This window comes from Ambystoma mexicanum, chromosome 8, assembly GCF_040938575.1.
Source record: "Ambystoma mexicanum isolate Mex_15411 chromosome 8, UKY_AmexF1_1, whole genome shotgun sequence".
In the NCBI taxonomy this organism is placed as follows: Eukaryota; Metazoa; Chordata; class Amphibia; order Caudata; family Ambystomatidae; genus Ambystoma; species Ambystoma mexicanum.
This window is the reverse complement of record NC_090929.1, coordinates 503,566,214-503,589,314: the sequence shown is the minus strand read 5'-3', so window position 1 is coordinate 503,589,314 and position 23,101 is coordinate 503,566,214. Positions and strand designations below refer to the sequence as shown.

Sequence of the window (23,101 nt, the reverse complement as noted above, 5' to 3'; positions counted from 1 at the left end):
CCTTGCCCATTGTGGGTCCAACACTTATCCCTTGAAACGTAAGTATTCAAAGATCCCCACGTTCTCCTTTCCCAACATGTCTCTCACCTCCCCATACTCCTTAAATGTACCATCCCGCATTAAGTGTGCTACCCCCTCCAAGCCCAGATCGGAGCATTTCTGTTCCTATTGCCCAGCCTGAAAGGATGACCCAATACGCAGCCCAATGGTTAATAGGAAGTTATCCACTTGGCCCTCCAAGTGGATAACTCCCTATTAACCTTCGAATTTGACCATAACGTCCACAATATCCCTAATGTAGGATGATTCCGCATCTTCACAGGGAGACGTCTGCGAGGTGTCCATAGACAATCCTGAAACTTCTTCAGGAAAGTGGCGCAGTCCTCCAAATACGTCCAGTATGTCCTTGTATTTTCCAACATGTGTTCTATCATGACTCTTAATTGGGACGGTTTAAAATATAGGGAGAAATCCAGGAACCAAAACCCTCCCTTGCGATTTGAGTAAGCATAGACTCTTCCTTGCTATCCATGCCCTTTTCTTTTGCCACCCAAAGTTAAGACACATATTTTCTACCTCCTTAAGGAAACCTTTGGGGGAAATAGTCGGGAGCATCTGAAATAAGAATAGCTGCTTTGGAAGCACATTCATTTTCACCACTGTCATTTTCCCGGTCATACACAGTGTCAACTCTGACCAGCTCTTTAAATCCCTCCTGATTTCTGCCATGAGCGGGCTCATGGTTAAGTCTATGCAAATGGTCAAGGTTGCACGGTATTACAACCCCAGATAAGTTATTGATTTTCTTGCCTGTGTGAGCTTATCCCTGGGATCCCTTCCCTCATTCCCCCGAGTCCCCCCAAAGGAAGAAGGAAGAAGGATTTAGTCTAGTTAATGATCAACCACACCAACCTTCCCATATTCATTGAGGACCTGCATTAATGTAGTGAGATTGTCTTCCTTGTCTCGAAGATAGCACAAAAAATAATCGGCAATACCGATACCTTGAATTCCTTATGGCTGCTGCCAACGGCTCTAAAGCCAGGGCAAAAAGGAGGGGGGCACATGTAACCTGGTACCATTATGTAACGGAACCTCTTCCAAAATAGAGACATTCACTGATAATCTCGCCGTTGGTTCCTTTAAAGAGGCCCAACCCAAGTACAAAATAACCCCCAAAACCCAATTTAACCAAGACCTCATTGAGAAAGCATCACTCCATCGTATCAAAGGCTTTCTCCGAGTTGAGAGACCAGGCAGGCCCGATACTTCCCCTTGCCTGCCCAGTAGACAAGATTCAGGGTCTTTCTAACATTATTCATACCCTGCCTGCCTCAGACAAAGCCCACCTGGTGTTTGTGAATAAATGTCAGAAGGAGCATATCCAATCTATTTCCCAGAATCTTCGCCAGGCCCTTAAAATCAGTGTTGAGAAGGTGATATAGGCCTATATGAGGCACAACTACTGGGATCTTTCACCTTTTTGGGATAACCGATATAAGGGCTTTAATCATCATTTTCGGAAATGTTTTCCTATCCAATACCTCATTGAACACCCTGGAGAGTATGGGTGCCGACGTTGACCTGAACATCTTATAGAATCGCACGTGAGACCATCTTCCCCTGGGAATATCCCACTCTTCATCCCTTTTATAGTAGCAATGATTTCCTCCACTTCAATACAGTCCTCCAACACCTGTGCTTTATCCACTGATAGCCCGGACTAGACCACCCCCTGCCCTCATTTTCCAATGGGTAGAGGCTGCAAACCTTCTTGCAATATCTTTATTATTCCTAGTCACCATCCGGTCCGCTTCCTTTATTATAGTGACCGTTGTAGCTTTAGTTTGGGCCTGCAGTCTCCACACAAGAAGTTTATCAGCCCTTTTCCCCTTTTCATAATATTGCTGTTTGAGGTGCTTGAGTGCCCAATCAGTTTTATAGGCTTATAGTGCCTGTAGTTCTGCCCTGCAAGTCTTAAGTTCCTTCAATCTTGTCTGACTAATTCCCTTATCCAGCCCTCCCAGGGTGCTGCAAAAGCGATCACTGTGATCTATCTGTTCCTTCTCCTTCTCCTCTCGCTGCCTTTCAGAACTCCCTGTATTGTGGCTTTAAACCTTTCCCAAAGTATATTCGTGGAGTCCTCCCCTGTATCATTCAATTGGAAGTATTCCTTAATGTTCTGAAGCATCAACTGTCCCACCTTCTTTTCCTTAAGAAGGAAGTTGTTACAAAACCAGCGTCCCTGTCTGGTGCTCATCTGCCACACACCCAACTCCGCCAACACCAGATCATGGTCTGACCAATGGACTGCAATTGTCAATGTCTTCTAAATCTCTAGCACTGTGATTTCATCAACCAACAATCAGTTAATTTTAGAAAAGGATTTATGAACCACTGAAAAATAAGTAAACAGTGCCCATCTGTCCCCTCCAGTACCCTTCTCCCTTGCCTTCACTTCCCAAACATCTATGAGGCTCACATGGTCATTATCCTCTTTACATTTCTGGGATTCTCACCTATCAGTATCATCCCCCTTCTCAACCTATCAGTGTCCGGGTCAAGGCCATGTTAAAGTGACCTCCTACCAAAAGGATGCCTTCCATAAACTGCCGAAACCGTTGCCCCACCAATTCCCAGAACGTCCTGTGTTCTGTATTTGTACAATATGTCAATGCCAATGTCAATACAGTACCCTGCATCAAACCCTTTAAGAAAATAAATCACCTCTCCTTATCACATTCAAGATCCACCTTTCAAATTCTCCATGCCGGTCCCAATAGTATGGCCCCTCCGCACTTCTTCCCACCACTCCCTGAAGCAAAAAATGATTCAGCGGTCCCCCCTGCCCTCCTACCGAGCCTCTCCTCCCCTTCCATGAAGTCGGTCCCTTGGACACATAGAACATCCAACCCCTGCCTCCTGAACGCCCTCTTCAATAGGGACCTCTTGAAGGATGAATTGAGGCCTCTCACATTCAGCGAGCCCAACATTAATCTAATGTCCTCACTCCCCATATTTAAACCCCCAACACCTAGGGATCCCCCATTTACCAGTGGCAATCTTGACCCTATCAGTAGCCCTTCCCTGTTCTGTAGTAACTTTGTTTCCAAAATTACCAAGTACAGATACAACAGGGAGGGAAACAAGACAAAGACACAAATTACCAAATCTTTTCCCCGAACCAAAAAGGAAGATGTCTCCCACCGCCCCGTCTCCCAACTAAGAATTCCCTCGATTCTCCTATCTCCCACAAGGCGTCTAAGCTCTCTCACCCTCATGAGCCGAAACATCAGGAACTCCCTTCTCCCTCCTTGTTCAAACGTAATCAGCAACACCCCACATAAATCAATCGGCAAGCAACTCCAAATCGCACCCACTGTAACACCTTAATCCCTGAAAGCTAGGGATTATTCCCAAAATTGGGTACAGTTATCACCACTTCCCTGTACCTGCAGAAAATCCCTTCTGCCCCTCCCTCTCCCATGCCTTTGGCCACCCATCATAGGGAGGATTGCCACACTCAGACCCTACAAGCCTTTTCACAACTGAAAAGGAAATTAACACAAAGGTTTTGAGATACGGCTCAACTGAGTCAGAATTCGTAACTCTTGTGAAGTTACTCTTTTTCTCTCTTGAGAAACTGAGGTGTTCAGTCTATGAAATTTTATCACTCCCTTTACCCCCAACTTTCGTGCCATCTGACGCTTGTTCTCCTGACTCCTTCTCCCCCATCTGCAGCTCCTATGAACATCATCCACCAACTGATATTTCATCCTTTCCCATTCAAAACACAAAAACACAAGGTGAATGTATCGCCCCATCTGTAGCGTGCTCCCTTGTTCCAAAGCCATCTGGTGAGAGGGCCAGGAGGAATGTAACAATAAAATAGTACAAAAGCAAATAGGTGGTTTTTTGTCATGGAGCTTTTGATAAAAACATTAATTTTTTGTAATTTTTTTTTATTGAATTTAGCTGAGAAACTCAACTTTTATCAAATTTTAAGAATTATTTACATTTTACAATTCAAAACAAATCAACTTAACAACTTAAACTTTTGCGAGGAAAAACACAACCAATGCAATACAACCCAACAATAAACAACAGCGATTACACAACAGCAAATAGACTCGCTTAGATACTAAGTAGCGTGACATGGAATACTCAATACTATCATCAGAATAAAAGGAGGTGTTCTAACAAAATTAATAAATAAACACCTACATACATAAAATATTTTACATAATAAAAAATAAAATTAAAATTTCCAATAGTATTTATTCCTATTCAAAAGCAATACTGACATAATATTCCATAGGGTCTATGAACCTTGCACTCAGAAGTCGCTCAGTGGTCTTTCCTCAAACAAGAGCTACATGCATACCATTCGGACTGCAAAAACCTGGGTCCATTCACGTTTCGCTTGTGAACATTTCGCAGTTCAACTTTGAGATTTAGATTCGCATTGGATCCACATTCAGATTTAGAGTATTCAGGAAGTTATATATTGCAATGCGAATACTAATGATTCTTATGGCTAAAATAGTTGTCCATCTGTGCTCTGGGGCCATCCAGCCAAAGAGAGTCAAATGTTTCCAAAAGCATTTGGCTCTGAGATCTAACAAAGCTGGACATTCCACAATTAGGTGTTTTAAAGTCTCCTTAATATTTTTATCCACACAAAATCTGCAAAAATTTAGTTCACCACCAATTAGATGTCTTCTTGCTAACACATCCCTGGGGGGAACTAAATTAAAGCAGAGACGCAGAATACAAGAGTGAACCTGAGGTGAAGGAGCTCTAAACAAGTACATTTCCAACTCTCCCAATTTCTTGTGTGCAAATGCATTGGTATCAAAGTCTTTATAGCCAAGGCACAGGTTTTGGGTCATGATCCAGTCCCTCTTAAAGATTTTATGTTTAGCTTTGGTCGGATTCATGACGAGGGTCTCTATACTCACATCTGCATTGGCTAAGGTCCGTATGATATGTTTTGACCAAGTGCCCACAAATTTATGGGGTGATGTTAGCATATAGACAGAAAGGGTTGCCAAAATGTTATCTGTCCGAGTATAAGTCAGACATTTGCGAAAGAATGCGCATAATCGCCACTCATATTCTGCCATCATTGACGTAAGGCCCAACTCATGTCTCAACCATGGACCAGGTACACACTGCGGCAAATATAGCACTGCCCACCAAAATTTAGCTTCTAATTTGTTTAGGATGGAGATTTTGATTATATTTAACGTCTCCAAGCCATAGAGTAATTTCGGCAGCACTTTCTGTCGCCAGTATACAATTGCACAACTAATTGAAAATTTACCATACTTGTATAGTAATAATCTCGTCTGCGAGATGGCTGACACTAATTTACATTCCAGAGACCTCAACTGAGAGTCCATTTGTACAAACCCATCAACCAACACTCCCAAATACAAGTAATTCTCAACCACCTCCACACTAGTATTTTTGATCTTCCAATCCATCCTTGTCCTTCTGGTCAATTTTGGTGTATAGTACACAATTTGTGTTTTTTTTCATGTTTATCACTAGCTTATTGATATCCAGATATGAACTTAGTGAGGACAACAAAAGTTGGAGCCCTACAGGTGTTTTAGAGATTAGCACTAGGTCGTCAGAATACCATAATGCCTTGATTATTACACCATTCATCTTGGGAGAGTCTGATGGTACCTGAGTGAAGGCCAGCATCACATCATGGATGAAAAAAACATTAATGCCTTGACTGCATCCATAGACAATATGGCATTCAATGTTTGCCTTATTTGTCTTGGACTGGCCTAAGAATTGACATCAATTTGATAAGCTGCTTTATTTGTCTCCACCAGTAAGAGAGCCTCCCCTTCACTGGTATTTGAATTTGGCTCTGGATTCCCTTAGAAGGAAGCCTTTTCACCCTATGGCTTCCTGTGATCGAGACTTCCTTTCCTGAGGACTGTCTTTTTGTGGTGTGTTCACGTCTATCTTAAATTGCAGGCTTTATCCCTTTAAGAACACCTTATATAATCTCCTTTTTGCATCCCTCAAGTTTTAGTAGATTTCCATTCAAGACAGGGAATCTTTTGAACTATTTTACAATCTAGACCGACTGTTCTCTAATAGAATATGCTTGTATTACTTCATAGGGCTTTTATGTTGAAGTTTTATTTGGGCAGGACAAGTCACTTCTAAAGGTCTGAAAATCTGTTCATTATTCATGGTGCTATTACACCTGAACATAAAGTGGCTAATGCCACTCTCTCCATGTGGATTCTGACTAGCCTTTCTAAAGTCTACATTTTGAAAGTATTTCAGTTCATGAGAAGCTTCATGCATATTCCATCAGATCCAAGGCAGTATCTGTGGCTTTTTAGAGAGATGTGTCTGTCACAGTGATCTGAAGGGTGGCAACATGGCCTAAACCTTATATTTTTTGCTAGTGTTACTCATTGGACTTTCCTTTCTTCTTTGGTCAGGTTTTGTGTCCCTGTTTGTTTGAAGCCTTCTGCCATATGCTGTTTCCTCCTCCCCAGTATTGACATTTTATGTAATCAGTCCCAATAAGTTGTGTAGTAGGGAAAACAGGGACTTAATTGTAATGGAATACTACCTTCATGGAGATTCAGGTACTAAAAGTCCTTTGCTTTCCCTACTTCACATCTCTCAAACTAGCATCCCTTCGTACACATGTTTGTGTACTGCTGCTTGGCTTAAAAACATGGGAACTGCTGGTTGAGCTTTGTGGACCATATATCTAGTATGCTCTGGTAACCCTAACATGTGATGAAGTGCCCTTGTATCATGGGTTCTGAGATCTACAGAGGAAGTTTTTACAGTTTTCCAGCCTTTTCTGCTGCTGGAGCAGGGTTCCAAACAAGTTGTGAAGTAGAGAGAGCCATGTGCTGAGAATACCTGAATAACCGTAAAGGTAATATTTCATTTTGTGTTAAATATGTAAAATATGTATTCTAGATATGTCATTGATTTATATACTGCATAATAGGATGTACATTTTTATACATTTCAAAAATAAATATGAATTCATTGCCCCCACCACAACATCAAAGCTTCTTCGATACTGCAGAGGCCAAGACTTAAGCCACCTCTGAAAGAACACCACTACAGAAATTGCCAGAACTTGGGGCAGCTCCGACATCTTAATACTTAAATATTCTGATGGTCCTTAAATCCCTTTGCATGCAAATGCTGCTATTATTCAAGTTGCAGATAAGGACCTTTGCAGACCCGTCTTAAAAGACCAGTAGTCTGTGTCATCGTGACGTGACTGGCCCAAGATGCTATTGCATCTAAATGTATCTGCACATGTCCACATTGCATTAAAAAGTACATGAGCAAAAACAGCATTGACAATTAATCTCAAGCTTTAAATAATAAAACAGTTTAACATATTAGGCATCTAATACCTTGTAAAAAAAAAAGCGCAGGCAATCATAATCTGCTATCCTTTTTGGTTTTGGTGATTTTCGTTGGCATAAGCCACAAAATATCCTCAAAACAATTGCTACAAGAAGAAAGGGGTTCCAAGGAGCAGTCTTTGTGGTTGGCATGACAACTGGAAATGCTGTTGCATACAATTACCAACACACTAAGTGTTCATTATAGTAGTACTACTCAGATGTAATTCAATAATGGCTTGGTTAATGTATTTTCTCCCAACCAGGAGTACTGTCACATGTCACGTGTCTTTGTGACTTTCAGCCAGGCCAGCATAGTGATCTCTTGAACCTGAGCACCAACAAAGATTGCACGATTTGTTCACCGTGTATGGGTGTCGTTTCGGTGGTTACTGCGTCTGTGTGCTACTCGTGCAAAACTGCTCGAAGATGATGCAGGACGGCGGCGGCCAGCTTTCAGCCTGGTCAGCGGTGGTATTTGTTGGTTGTCAGGTAAATCGTAAAGGCAGCAGGAGAGACTTCATGTGGCTTATTTAGTATTTTAATGCAAGGCTCTGGCGGTTGTGGTGAAGAGGAGAGTTTTCTGTTTTCTGCCGATACGACAGAATTGTGTCCTTGCATGCTTTTGCGGGTACAGTGTTATAGTTAAGCACCCACGCCAATGATATCACTTCAGGCACACAATTAGGACTTTTACATTTGTTCTGTGTTGGGTGTGATTGGACAATAGCATCTTGCTTTGCTGCTCTAGTGCAGATTGTCTTTGCAGCCTTGGATGGCTTATTGGGATTCGATGGGTTCACATGTGAAGACTGGATATGTGGAGTTTTCGTTGTGTGTCTAGATATGCTTGGTGTTAGGAAAGATTTCCATTTATGGGTAATTTTCCCTCCAGTTGTGAACCCCCCAACTTTTTGCTTTTGTCTGACCATCCTAGCCTGACTTTTTCCAGTGGAGTCCAGCCTTATGCTGTTCTGCACTGGGCTTCTGCTCATTTTGTTATGGGGAAACTGACATGTCCTTCAGACTGTCAGTACTGGGAGACCTTGTTTTCCTTAGTCTTTCACTTTGTTGCTATTTCTTAGTAACATTTTCTCAGCGCACAATGTACCTTCCAGTACAGTGCACTGGTGTCCCTTTTTCAGTTTTCAGGCCCTTGACACCCTGAAAGGATTTATGGTGAATATACAAGTGTGATGCAAGGTCACACAGCCGCTCTCTTAGAAGACCCAATCAGGTATGTAAGTTATGTAAACTCTACAAAGCTTGATAGACTCCAAAGTAAAATTGTTTACCTATTCAAAAAATAATGATAATAATGAAAGTTCAGTGGTATTTCATAAAGATTTTTATCAATCACTGGTTTTGTGAAAAAATACGTCTCTTGGTATGAGGCGTCACTAATATCTTCTTAGTGAGGAAGAAAAAAGCCAATAGCATTTTATGTCAGACCAAAAACAATCTTTTGCCAATGCATTTCGGATTTACAAATCCTTCGTCAGGGCAAGTCTGTAGTTAACATGTATATTTACATAACATCCAAAGGAAAGTGTATTACAATGCACATTCACAAAAAATATATAAATAACATACCAATCATTGTAGTGGTAGAAAGATCGGTTGATACATAAAAGAAAAAATAGAAAAAGAGAAATAATAAGCAATAAGAAGTCTGTAAGTAATAAGGTTAACGATGACAAGAAATGCAGCATGCGTTTACCTGAGAAAATGGCAGGATGCTTGCATGGACAGTGGCTTGTAGAACCAGAACCATGTGGTGGGCAGAAAGCTGCCCGGACAAAATCAGCGCCAAGGCGCAGATAAGCTGAAATGTAAGAGAGACATTGTAAGGAACCCGGGTGGGATCCGTGTAAGCAGTACGTGTCATAACATCAGGGGAGCTTACCATGAGACCAGCGAGGAGTCGGACTGTTCCTCTCGCTTGCTGGCGTGTAACTGCGTTGTTCGCATCGGAGCGTTGCCCAGACAACGCTTCTTTAATAAACGACGTGATCGCGGCCTGGCGAAGCCCGCGCTCTGGGACAAATGACAGCAAATAGGTTTCTAAGTGATGGTTTAGAGCTATAAACTAATTATACGCCTAAATTGGAATATGTCAAGAATTGTGGAAACAAAAAAATGTAAAAACAAGGAAACTGAAAGCATAGAGATAAAAGAAATACTCCAATGCAAGACAAGAGAGTCATAAAAGAGAAATAGCAAATACAAAAGAGCCCTAAAGAATGCTGGGCTAATAAAAGAAAGTTGCAAAGTAAATACATAGTAATAACAGCTATATCAACATTATTATATATATTCATATATATGTCCACACTGGATCATGTCATCAAACGGCGGCATCTGAGGCTATTTTATGTAGTCATAGGAAAAATCATAGGAGAAATCAGATGCATGAGTCATGCTGCAAGTACCAACCCACTGTAATGGTGTCATCGCCAGACGGCACCTTGGGTCCCAGACCGAAGTCCAGGAAACACAGCGGGGTGGTCTAAGTCCATAACACATAGGGTATATCACAGTAAATAGTTGCTAGAAATTATACCTTGAAAGCAAAGAGATTAAAAAATTAAATAAAACAGTGATAATTAATCTCTTAGTTAATCCCATTGGGAAGCAGACTCCCAAGTTTGTCAATCCAGAACAACTCCCTGCGATTCAACCGCTGGTTAAGGTCTTCATGTGTGTTGTTTCTTGTGAGTACCTCTAAAACCACGAATCTAATCTGAGTCAAATTATGTCCATTCTCCAACCAGTGCCGTGCTACGGCAGAGTTGGTGTTAGCATTACGAATACATGAACGATGCTCATTCCACCTTGTTTTGGCCATTCTTGTGGATTGGCCCACATAGAATTTTCCACACGGGCATTTAATGCCATAAATTATGTTGGTGCTGTCACAGGTTCCATAGTTTTTGAGCACAATCTTTTTCCCTGTTCTGGGATGGTTAATGGAATCTCCCTTGATAACTAAGTTGCAGTTAGTACAGTTCAGACAGGGGTATGTACCCGTCCGTTGGGTTATCGGTTCATTAAGGGGTGGTCTTGTGTGTACAAGTTCATCTCTCAGATTCCTGCTACGTTGGTAAGCAAACACCGGTAATTCTGTGAATAAATTTTGTACTCTGATGTCATTTTTAAAGATCCCCCAATGCTTACTGATGGTCTTCTTAATTCTGTTGCTCTGGATAGAGAATTTTGATACAAAGACAGGTGTTTTTAGTTCTCTCTTTTTTATAGGATTTTGGGTAGATAACAAGGTCTCTCGTGTCAGGCTGTTGACCCTAGCTGATGCTGTGTCCAGTTCTGCTTGTTTGTAACCCCGGGCTAAAAACTTCTCTTTCATAATCTGTTGTTGGGCTAAACAATCATTGGGGTCGCTGACAATCTTCTTAACCCTTAGGAGTTGACTATATGGGAGATTTTTGAGTAAACTGGGCTGGTGAAAACTCAGACGATGTAGAAGGTTGTTGTGATCAGTAGGTTTACGGAAGATTGAAGTGCTGTAACACGTGGTCCCTTTTTTGATGGAAACATCCAAGAAGGTGATAGTGTCATAAGAAATTTCTCTCGTGAATTGGATCCATTTATCTATGTTGTTTAGATATTCAAAGAAAGAATCGAAGGATATCCTTGTGCCTCTCCACACTCCAAAAATATCGTTAATGTACCGAGTCCAAAGATAAATGTCATTCTTCCAACGTTGGTTATTAAGCACATTATCAGTCTCAAACTTATACATAAAGCTGTTGGCATATGAGGGTGCCATTGTCGCTCCCAAAGATGCCCCCGAGGTTTGAAGGTAAAACTGATTGCGATATTGGAAGTAAGAATTTTCTGAAATGAATTGTAGGAGAGCCATTATGAACTCTTTCTGTGCTCGAATTTCTGATGCTTGTAGCAATAGCCATTCTACTGATTCTATACCGCGGTCATGTGGTATAGACGTATATAGGCTTTTGACGTCTATGGTGAACATCAAATCATCCTGTGTAGGAGTTATAGAATTAAGTTTCTGTAGAAAATGTGTGGTATCACGAGTATATGTCGAGGTTTTTTGAATCAGAGGCTGTAGAAAAAAGTCAATGTAAATACCCAGCGGTTGGTTGATGCTTTCCATGCCTGCAACAATGGGTCTTCCTGGTGGATTAGTGGGATGTTTGTGAATCTTTGGTAAGGTATAGAAGTTTGGAATCCTTGGGTGGTCTTTAAACAAAATTCTCTCCAAGTCATAATCAGTTACAAGAATCCTCCACATAGAAATCTGAAACCTCACGAGATGAGACTCATCAAAGACTTGTATAGTGACAAGAACATAACTATCCGTCCAGCGGATAAAGGTGGAGCGTTGGTCATCCAGAATACGGCTGACTATGATGCAGAATGCAACAAGCAACTTCAAGATAGGACTATTTATGCCACCTTAAATCTGGATCCAACTGTCACGATCAAGCAGAACCTGAAGACTTTACTGGATAAAGCTCTCGAACTAAATTGGATAAACGAACATACCCAACATTTTTTTTTTGAAGACCACCCAAGGATTCCAAACTTCTATACCTTATCAAAGATTCACAAACATCCCACTAATGCACCAGGAAGACCCATTGTTGCAGGCATGGAAAGTATCAACCAACCGCTGGGTATTTACATTGACTTTTTTCTACAGCCTCTGATTCAAAAAACTTCGACATATACTTGTGATACCACACATTTTCTACAGAAACTTAATTCTATAACTCCTACACAGGATGATTTGATGTTCACCATAGACGTCAAAAGCCTGTATACGTCTATACCACATGACCTCGGTATAGAATCAGTAGAATGGCTATTGCTACAAGCATCAGAAATTCGAGCACAGAAAGAGTTCATACTGGCTCTCCTACAATTCATTTCAGAAAATTCTTACTTCCAATATCGCAATCAGTTTTACCTTCAAACCTCGGGGACATCTATGGGAGCGACAATGGCACCCTCATATGCCAACAGCTGTATGTATAAGTTTGAGACTGATAATGTGCTTAATAACCAACGTTGGAAGAATGACATTTACCTTTGGACTCGGTACATTGACGATATTTTTGGAGTGTGGAGAGGCACAAGGATATCCTTTGATACTTTCTTTGAATATCTAAACAACATTGATAAACGGATCCAATTCATGAGAGAAATTTCTTATGACACTATCACCTTCTTGGATGTTTCCATTAAAAAAGAGACCACGTGTTACAGCACTTCAATCTTCCGTAAACCTACTGATCGCAACAACCTTCTACATCGTCTGAGTTTTCACCAGCCCAGTTTACTCAAAAATCTCCCATATAGTCAACTCCTAAGGGTTAAGAAGATTGTCAGCGACCCCAATGATTGTTTAGCCCAACAACAGATTATGAAAGAGAAGCTTTTAGCCCGGGGCTACAAACAAGCAGAACTGGACACAGCATCAGCTAGGGTCAACAGCCTGACACGAGAGACCTTGTTATCTACCCAAAATCCTATAAAAAAGAGAGAACTAAAAACACCTGTCTTTGTATCAAAATTCTCTATCCAGAGCAACAGAATTAAGAAGACCATCAGTAAGCATTGGGGGATCTTTAAAATGACATCAGAGTACAAAATTTATTCACAGAATTACCGGTGTTTGCTTACCAACGTAGCAGGAGTCTGAGAGTCTGAGAGATGAACTTGTACACACAAGACCACCCCTTAAGGAACCGATAACCCAACGGACGGGTACATACCCCTGTCTGAACTGTACTAACTGCAACTTAGTTATCAAGGGAGATTCCATTAACCATCCCAGAACAGGGAAAAAGATTGTGCTAAAAAACTATGGAACCTGTGACAGCACCAACATAATTTATGGCATTAAATGCCCGTGTGGAAAATTCTATGTGGGCCAATCCACAAGAATGGCCAAAACAAGGTGGAGTGAGCATTGTTCATGTATTCGTAATGCTAACACCAACTCTGCCGTAGCACGGCACTGGTTGGAGAATGGACATAATTTGACTCAGATTAGATTTGTGGTTTTAGAGGTACTCACAAGAAACAACCCACATGAAGACCTTAACCAGCGGTTGAATCGCAGGGAGTCGTTCTGGATTGACAAACTTGGGAGTCTGCTTCCCAATGGGATTAACTAGGAGATTAATTATCACTGTTTTCTTTAATTTTGTAATCTCTTTGCTTTCAAGGTATAATTTCTAGCAACTATTTACTGTGATATATCCTATGTGTTATGGACTTAGACCACCCCGCTGTGTTTCCTGGACTTCGGTCTGGGACCCAAGGTGCTGTCTGGCGACGACACCATTACAGTGGGTTGGTACTTGCAGCATGACTCATGCATCTGATTTCTCCTATGATTTTTCCTATGACTACATAAAATAGCCTCAGATGCCGCCGTTTGATGACATGATCCAGTGTGGACATATATATGTATATATATAATAATGTTGATATAGATGTTATTACTATGTATTTACTTTGCAACTTTCTTTTATTAGCCCAGCATTCTTTAGGGCTCTTTTGTATTTGCTATTTCTCTTTTATGACTCTCTTGTCTTGCATTGGAGTATTTCTTTTATCTCTATGCTTTCAGTTTCCTTGTTTTTACATTTTTTTGTTTCCACAATTCTTGACATACTCCAATTTAGGCGTATAATTAGTTTATAGCTCTAAATAATCACTTAGAAACCTATTTGCTGTCATTTGTCCCAGAGCGCGCGCCTCGCCAGGCCGCGACCACGTGGTTTATTAAAGGAGCGTTGTCTGGGCAACGCTCCGATGCGAACAACGCAGTTACACGCCGGCAAGCGAGAGGAACTGTCCGACTCCTTGCTGGTCTCATGGTAAGCTCCGCTGATGTTATGACACGTACTGCTTACACGGATCCCACCCGGGTTCCTTACAATGTCTCTCTTACAGTTCAGCTTATCTGCGCCTTGGCGCTGATTTTGTCCGGGCAGCTTTCTGCCCACCACATGGTTCTGGTTCTCCAAGCCACTGTCCATGCAAGCATTCTGCCATTTTCTCAGGTAAACGCATGCTGCATTTCTTGTCATCGTTAACCTTATTACTTACAGACTTCTTATTGCTTATTCTTTCTCTTTTTCTATTTTTTCTTTTATGTATCAACCGATCTTTCTACCACTACAATGATTGGTATGTTATTTATATATTTTTTTGTGAATGTGCATTGTAATACACTTTCCTTTGGATGTTATGTAAATATACATGTTAACTACAGACTTGCCCTGACGAAGGATTTGTAAATCTGAAATGCATTGGCAAAAGATTGTTTTTGGTCTGACATAAAATGCTATTTGCTTTTTTCTTCCTCACTAAGAAGATATTAGTGACGCCTCATACCAAGAGATGTATTTTTTCACAAAACCAGTGATTGATACAAATCTTTATGAAATACCACTGAACTTTCATTATTATCATTATTTTTTGAATATGTAAACAATTTTACTTTGGAGTCTATCAAGCTTTGTAGAGTTTACATAACTTACATACCCTGATTGGGTCTTCTAAGAGAGCGGCTGTGTGACCTTGCATCCCACTTGGTCTTTGGCTTCTTGTGTATTTTTGAATTAGGGTGTCTCCTTATTCGTCACAGCCAGCTCCTTTTTATAATTTGACAACAAGGAATCTTCAGAGCAACGAAACGTCTACACAGAAACAATTATTTGAGAAATGTGAATATCGTATAGTGGTGCCCACTCTTTTTGCTTTCACCGAATATACAAGTGTGCCCAGGCTAGAGGTGTTGGCAGCAGTTACTTTTAAAGCATTTTTGACTCTTTCTATTGTCCAAACCGCGTTTAACACGTTTGGCCCATTACAGTGGCCAGTGCCTAAAATGGCCATGCCACGAGGTCCTTTATTCTGTCCTTTGGCCATTTTGTCCCTTTGCCAGACCGAGGAAATTCCTTATTTGGTCATGCAGACCCCTGCACAAACCAAAGCTTTTGCAGGCTTCTGCATGCCTTGTGTGTGTGCGCTCAGAATGTCGGCTGGAGCTTTCTAGTTCCAATACACATCCTGAGTGCAAGGATGTCTGGTGTGCTGGGATGACTGGGACTACTGTGGTCCATGATTGGTCCACGTCTGGCATGACTGAATGTGAGTAGATCTCTTATTGATTTCTCTTCATTTTGGCGCGAAGAAGATTTTGGATAAGAGAAGGCACCCTAAACCCATTCCAGGTCGATCTTCTGAGTTCACACCAAACTTAGTAAAGGAGCCAAGTATCCTGAACTGAAGAAGCAGATCCGTGGAACTGCAGGTGATCCGCTGGAAGGTTTGGCACCCTGACCTCGCTGTTGTCCCTTCGGTGCCCCTGTTTTTCATCGATCACAGAAGGCCCGCAAGGGCGCTTTGACCCGTTGGAGTACTGGGGCTAACTACTTCCGCCACCTCCTGCCTAAACTGTAAGCAAGCCTTTTTGGAAGTGTTCCTGGACCACCCAGTGAACTGACCAGCTTGTACGGGTCCATTTACCCCGGAACCACCGCTGTCTCGGGTTTCGACTTGAGCTTTTGTGGACTGTAAGCTCCTGGTAGAAGACACTCTCCCGCTGAGTTTTGTACACCTAGCATTCCTAGGTTTAGAATTAGGAGAGTCCGTCTGAACCTGAGCATGCGGTTCCTCTGTCGCCCCGCTGTGGTGACGATCTTCGTGGGTGCCTTGCTGCTGTGCCCCCTTGTGCTCTTAGATGAGCTGCAGTGGAACTGACCCAATCCCTTCACCAGAAGCAGAGAAATTGCCACTGTCCTGCCACGGACTGTGGTCCCGGAAAGCAGCCCCTGAAAACTGCAGAGATGTGCAACAGCCAGATACGAACCTTCGAACGAACTGGACTTGACTGGCAAAGTTTGGTCTGGAGTGTTGATGAGGGTCGGTAAGTACTTATATCCCTTCCCGGTGGCCCATGGCGCATCCATAGACTTTTACTCACACGTGTCCCCTGGGGGCCACACTCCTTTGTTAAGTGGATGTGCTACCAACCTATTCCTGATGCCTGGAAATCGCTCTGCACTCTTGTGGAGACCCTCCTTGAATAGTGGAACTTTATTCTTCATCACCTCACCCACCTTCCTGAGTCACTACAGCCCCTTGAAGAGACCCGTTTTCAACTTAACGGCACAATCGAGTGCTCCAGCACTGAATGTACTTTTGCGCACAAGGCTCCACACTTCTTAGGGACTGGACTGCCTATTAGCTATGGTTTGAATTGTTGAAGGACTGCCTAAAGTATATGTGAAATGTATAACCCCTTTCTGTTGCAGTTTGTGGATCTCTACTGTGTAATATTCCTTTAGGCCAATAGTTACTGTATATGTGTTTCCTAGTTAGCGTTGTGTTCGTTTTGTTAATATTGCTGAGTTTTACTTTGTGTTTGAGTTAAAAGGCCTTTAATAAATGTATATGTATTTTTGATATATACACCTAACTGGGAGTAATTTGTGGTGTCGTTTACTGTGTGTGCTCATTGTGGGCTTTCAATCACCCTCACCGCTCCTGAGACCTAGCCTTGACCGACGCCAATGCTACCTTGATTGGTCTGCTTGTCCAGAAGGTTACCCTATACCAAGAAACTAGGTTGGCCTTCTGAACCTCTGCACACCAGGTTAGAGTTCAGAAATCCATCTTAAGACTTGGTATGGCTTGTTTTGTTTTCTCCACTTGCGATGGTGCGTTACTTCTCTGACCCCTTTTCATATGATTATGACAGCCTTGATATTAGACGCAGAGTGATCACTTATGGCATTCTTGATATCGTGTTCGGTATAATTTTTGATGTCATGCTAAATTGCATTTCTCCTCTAAATCTTCATGTTACTGAGTGTCATCTTCTGTAGTACCATGCTTAGCCTTAATCCGGTGCCATTTGCTATGCCCCTCTTCCGGACGCATTTCTGACGTCACTGTGTATGTATATATAACTCACACATGGTGTCATGTTCTTGTCTGGATATCCGTTGTGTCATTTGGGATACCCCTCTCTATATGACAGGTGATGTCACTTGCAATGTCAAACTCGGAAATGGCAGTTCTGACTTGCATCGTTTTCGGCCATCCGGTAGGCATTATTTTGTTTCCTAACATATCTTTTTACGAGCCCCCCTTTTGATCGTCTAAGGTGGATGTTGTTTTTTATTTAACAGACTGTTGGTGTCTCTTGTCCTTCGGTGCAACCATTGGTAAACTGGCTGCCGGCCCTGCTTGCAGCTCACTTGTTCCCAGATTGATGGTACGCTGGTTGGTTTTGTCCTCTGGAATCTGCAAATCATGAAAGAGAAAAATTGGTTTGAAGCAGAATTAAGTGCCTGGCCCAACCAAGGAATTTCAAGTTATCCAGTCATCGATGGAATACAAAGCATTGAATGCCAAAAGCATCAACAAAAATGCATCAAACAAAAATTGAATGCATTTTTTTCAAAGGTAAAGGTTTTATTTTAAGTATAATGGGTTTTAAGTGGTAAGAAAACGGGGGTTGGGGAGGACCCCCCCCCCCATTAAAAGAAAAAGAATGCATTTAATGCTTTTTTTTCATTGCTTTTTTTTAGATGCTGAGGCATTCCATGCTTAGGCATTCAATGCAATCACTAGAAACCGAATTCAAGCAGCACAACTGGGCCGTCATGGGGGCACGGGAGAAAGATACACAAAGATCGCCCTGCCATATCATTTACTGCGGACATAGGAGTATGTGAGTCGCATCATGCTGCTTCTATGAAAGGCTGCATAGTTTGGCTGCGCTGTTGATAATTTCTTGGCCGTTTATTATTAGGGTAGGCAAGTTAAATTCAGCAGTTAAATAGATTTTTCATGCAAGGGTAGGTGGTGTTAACTGGCGCTCTCGTTGTTTTGGCGAAAGATGAACGGAACATCAGCTACATGATCTGTGTGAGCACATACTGAAGGAACAATTTCCACCCTTCCTTCAATTTAGCACATGCCTTCCTCAGGCTCGAAAGAGTTAGGGAATTGATCTTCCCTATAAAGGTTCTGCTTCAAATGTAATCTTGCAAAGGGCAACCTTGGTTGCTGCCTGCATCCAACAAATGTGTTAAGTTATTGAGCGAGGACTCTTGTTTTGTATATATGTTTTCAAGGGAGAAGCTGTACTATTTATAAAAGGTTGATCTTTTGTGTCATTTTAACAGGGTCCCACAGGCAAAATAATTGAGAGGGTAGCATTTGCAACTTCATTTAATATTTATAAAAAATATTTATTATGAATTGCCTGAAGTCACAATATGGTCAATACCTTGATCCTGATCGTAGTAACTTCAGTGTGCAATGACTTTTTGCCATTCGAAAGAATGCCTGCTGTACCTTTGTTGGGTTTTCTGAGATAGCTGTAGAACGTTAAATTAGTAATTTGGGGAGCTGCTTTATGTAAGTAGCAAAGACGTTTCATTGAGGCGTGCAATAGATTATTTTTTAGCAAATGCTCAGTGGATCTGTAGGCACAGTGACTCCTGGCTGGAAAATGGCAGATTCTTGTAGTGATCTCATCTGCAAAGAATCAGCAAGGTGTTTCCTATTGCTCATTATCTGCGCCCTCTATCAATGACTCCCTCCGTTGCTCTATTCCTCTTCTCATTCCATTGCACACCTGCACCCCTTATCGCATCCTACTTTAAAACTTTGCACTCTCCCCCTGCACCCCGGTGCCTATAGAAGCAAAATGCAAAGAACACCAGTAAACGCCAAAACTATTGCCATTGCCAATGCTTGTTTAAGTAAGCATTTGAAAATCATTTCAAGGGTGATTTCAGTCGGCTGTTAAACAAAGGGCTGTAAACATCAGAGAAAACCACCAATCAGTGTGGCCAACTAACTAGATGCTGGGGAACTATGTGGAACTGAAGGTTTCTTGGCAATTCCTGCACTTTGAGATGCACATTGTGTCTCGTTTATCTCTAAACCCCATCCACATCTAACAGAAATGTCTTAGAAGTGTCTGAAGTCTTTTTACAAGTATTCTGACTTGACTCTGCTCGGATGAGAACGGTATGGCTTAAACTAGCCTTGTTAGTAAGAAAAATCTGGAGTTGTAAAATGAAATATAATGTTTATAGCACAATTGGAACTGTCTGAAAAGAGTTGTGTGCTGGAGAGAAATGTGCATGCCTCATGGAAAGCACAGCCACAAATAGATGTGTGTAAAAGCAGAATTGGCCAGGAGTGTGGTATGTTGTGAATGTGCTGGACAGTATTCCTAATTCCAGCTGCAACCTTTCCCCTTGTTGAAGTATACTATGTAAAATACCAGAAATGCTGTAATGTGCACGAGTGAGGCAATCATCATATGTTCCAGCTTGAGACAGCAGTACAATCCACCCTCAACTGTACCACCTGTGTGAATCACTTTTAGCAATTCTGACTGGAGGAGACCCCTCTGATGCAGAGGTGGTAGTCCATTCCCTGTACCTACCCAGTGTGGGGGGTCTCTGCCTAAGCTGCCAGCAAGGCTGTAGGATCTGATGTGGTATTTTGTGATGCAAGGTGTGGGCCTTTGGCTGTATGCTGAGACCTTGAACTGGGGAGGATTTGCAGCAGCATCTATACGTGAAAAGCTCTGCCACCTCTACTTGGTCAATAAGTACAATAGGTATGCTTTTTTTTAAAATATCTGAATTTGTAGACAATGCAAGTGGTCTAGAAGGTCTGAGCCAAAAAGGATGCAGTTTTAAAGAGAATCTGCATTTTAGACATTGCAAGTGGTCAAGGAAGTCTGGCTTTCCCATGCGATTTAACGTGACATATGGAGGGAACAATGGTAAATAGTGGCTTTTTACGCACATCTCACCAATGATACTTTTTGTCCAAATCAGTCACTGCCACTTTCATCAACAACAAGAATATATAGTGATAGAAGAACATCTGGAGTGGCACCCTCTGTCTTCTCTTACATTGAGGCACAATCAGGTCTGAATTTAGGAGACAGTGAGTTCTCAGGTGCCATTTCATCTGGTCAGTTGGGCAGTAGTCACTCAGGGAAATCAAATGGGGATTGATGGGGTGAAAACCCCTTCAAGTTAGGTCATTGTCAAGGCTTGAAATTCATTGTGCAACAGGAAGTTGCCTTAGGTTCACCTAAAGGATGGATCACACTAACCATAAATGAAGGTAACATGGAAGAAATGAACCACTATGTTTACATGACATACTTGAAAAGCAGTGGAGGAATGAGTTGGTGATACTAGTGTTGTAATGTTATGGCTTGGTGGTAGCTAAGTTTATTATCTTGGTATGCATACAATCTGTTTCTTTCAATGCGATGGTGTTTGGTGTTAAGCTGATTGTGTGTTTGTTGGGATGCGTTAACTAGAATTCAGGATTAGGGATGTATATCAACAGACTTTTCATGGCTGCTCTGTAATAAAAGCCTTTTCTTTGTAGGAAGTAATGCACATGATTCGATTGAAAGGTGCATCTAGAAACCACATCATGTATCTGGAGGGTGGAGATCCGATAGATGTGTCTGTGGAGTCCCTCTCCACCTTACCCGCTGATGAAGGAGGTAATTGTGTAATTTTTTAAGGGAGCAGTAGCACATTGCCAAAGCTCCAGGCTACACCCAATTGACTATTTATGAAAATAAAATCAATGTGTTCAATTTGTTCTGGAGAGTCATCTGTCTTGTTTACCATAGAAATGTAAGAATGTGGGTCTTTTAGCAACTGCATAAAGATCTCTAAGTCTTTCTAAAAACAGAAAGGTATCTTCTCCCTTTTCAGAGCATGAAGAAACTGTTCACCCTCTGGTCTTGAACCTGCAGTGCATCCAGACGGAGGACGAGCTGAAACCAGCTGTGAGGGAGCTGTATGTTGGCTGCATAAAGACAAACCAGCAAGCTGGAAAGAAGGTGAAGGACATAGATCTACAGCATGCTTACACATTTTGTGTTTTGGAGCACTGTTGAGGCCTCTTTTCCTTTTCAAACAAAAGCTGTGTATGTTCATCTCTCCAGATGATGATGCTGGTCTGAGACTGACATCCTAGATCTGCCTGGTGAGCCCCTGATTGAACAGGAACTCCATCAGCTTTAAGCGCTGCAAGTAGTCTTGATCAGTGTCCTCAATGGAGTGCGAGGAAGAGAAACAACTTCAGTGGCAAGCTGTTAGTGTTGACATCAGAACCTAAAAGCCACTGACAATTGACAATTATGGATAGCAGTGCATGCCTTACACTGCAAATTATCTCACTGATGACATTGTATATGACATCACCAGTGAAATAATTGATCACATCGCTATATGTAAGCACAATCATTACTGCACAAATGGCATACCCAGCAGACACTGGCCCTCATTACGACCCTGGCGGAAATCGAAAAACGATGGCGGAAATGCAATACCGCCATCGAATAGCGCTCGGTGCGACTATGACCCGTCACCGCAAAGTACGAAGCCATTAGCGACACCGTAGTGAACGCCAACGCTAACTGCACCAAGCACGCGCGCGCGCGCCATGCCAAACCGCAAACACCACCATGGTGCAACGGTACGCCAATTCCGACCCTAGCGGACATGTACCTAACGCCATCAGGCATGGCGGAATGTACCATTCCGCCATGGCGAGAAGTACGGCATCGCGAATCAACCGTAAACGGCCCCACTGAGTGCCTGTACACCGCTCCCTGCCCACAAAGTACAACTCCCTGTAGGTGCAATGAAGTCACAATGCAACCATTGAAATGTACAAAGCACCCATGCATGCCAACGAACAAAAGCAACACAAGAGGGGCCAATGGGAGCTGCAGGTCACAGATGGCACAAATACAGAAGCCATCCCAATGGACATGACCACAGTCCCCCACCAAGAAACGCACGCAAACACAGGCACCTGTGCCCAGCAACATTCCGAAAATCACATCATTCCACCAGTCCACCTGGCTGACCGGCATCTGTTACACAAAACCCAATCCCCCGCCCCTGAGCATGACAACATTCAAACTGTCATATAGGCAGCCCCCATCCCTGACCTCACGGGCTCAGTAGGCAAACGCGCCCAGTACAGTACCACGCAACTAAACCCCGAAGCTGGAACCCAATGCAGATCTCCTCACAATACATCGCCCCCCAAATAGGCATATGCCACATCACTTGCAAAGAAAAACGCTACACGGGCCAAATCAGAATAGCAATTTATGCACATCAAAAGCACCAAGCCCATACAGCCATCAGGCCATGAACTCCAAAACACTAATCACCATTGTGGGCTGCATCCGCAAGAAATGACCAGCCACTACTTGTGTGTCGCCCTGTACCCCCATGGTACACAGAGCCACATTCACGTACGAAAAGGCAACATGGAAGCGCACAGAACCGCAGGGCTGTCCCAATGGGGAGGCACTAGTCCAGCTGAAAGGCCGAAATGTTGCTCCGAGACACCAGTACTGCGTAAGGGCATGTGGGCCATTGGCGATCGTCCCATAAGATCGTAATGCTGCTCCACCGATTAACACGAAGCAGCAGGTGTCGGGAGTAAAATCCATCTGCAGGAGTGGCATACAGATGGCAGTGGCAAAAGGGGAGGAGATACCTGTCAACCAGAAGAAAAGAAAAAGAACAGAATGGCCATCAGAACTACATTCGAACAACTCACTTCAATGATCACACGAAATCCACAGCCAT

At 42.4% G+C, this 23,101-nt stretch overlaps 1 protein-coding gene across 3 annotated transcripts in view; it reads left to right on the top strand.

Annotated features, from left to right (window-relative positions):
- The window catches only part of CFAP74 (cilia and flagella associated protein 74), a 2,332,202-nt gene that overhangs the window by 2,107,036 nt on the left and 202,065 nt on the right, over positions 1-23,101 (top strand). For all 3 annotated transcript variants that reach the window (XM_069610170.1, XM_069610172.1, XM_069610171.1), the window contains exons 37-38: positions 20,865-20,985; positions 21,203-21,330. In XM_069610170.1, the coding sequence (XP_069466271.1) occupies positions 20,865-20,985; positions 21,203-21,330 (249 nt within the window). The remainder of the gene's footprint in view (positions 1-20,864; positions 20,986-21,202; positions 21,331-23,101) is intronic.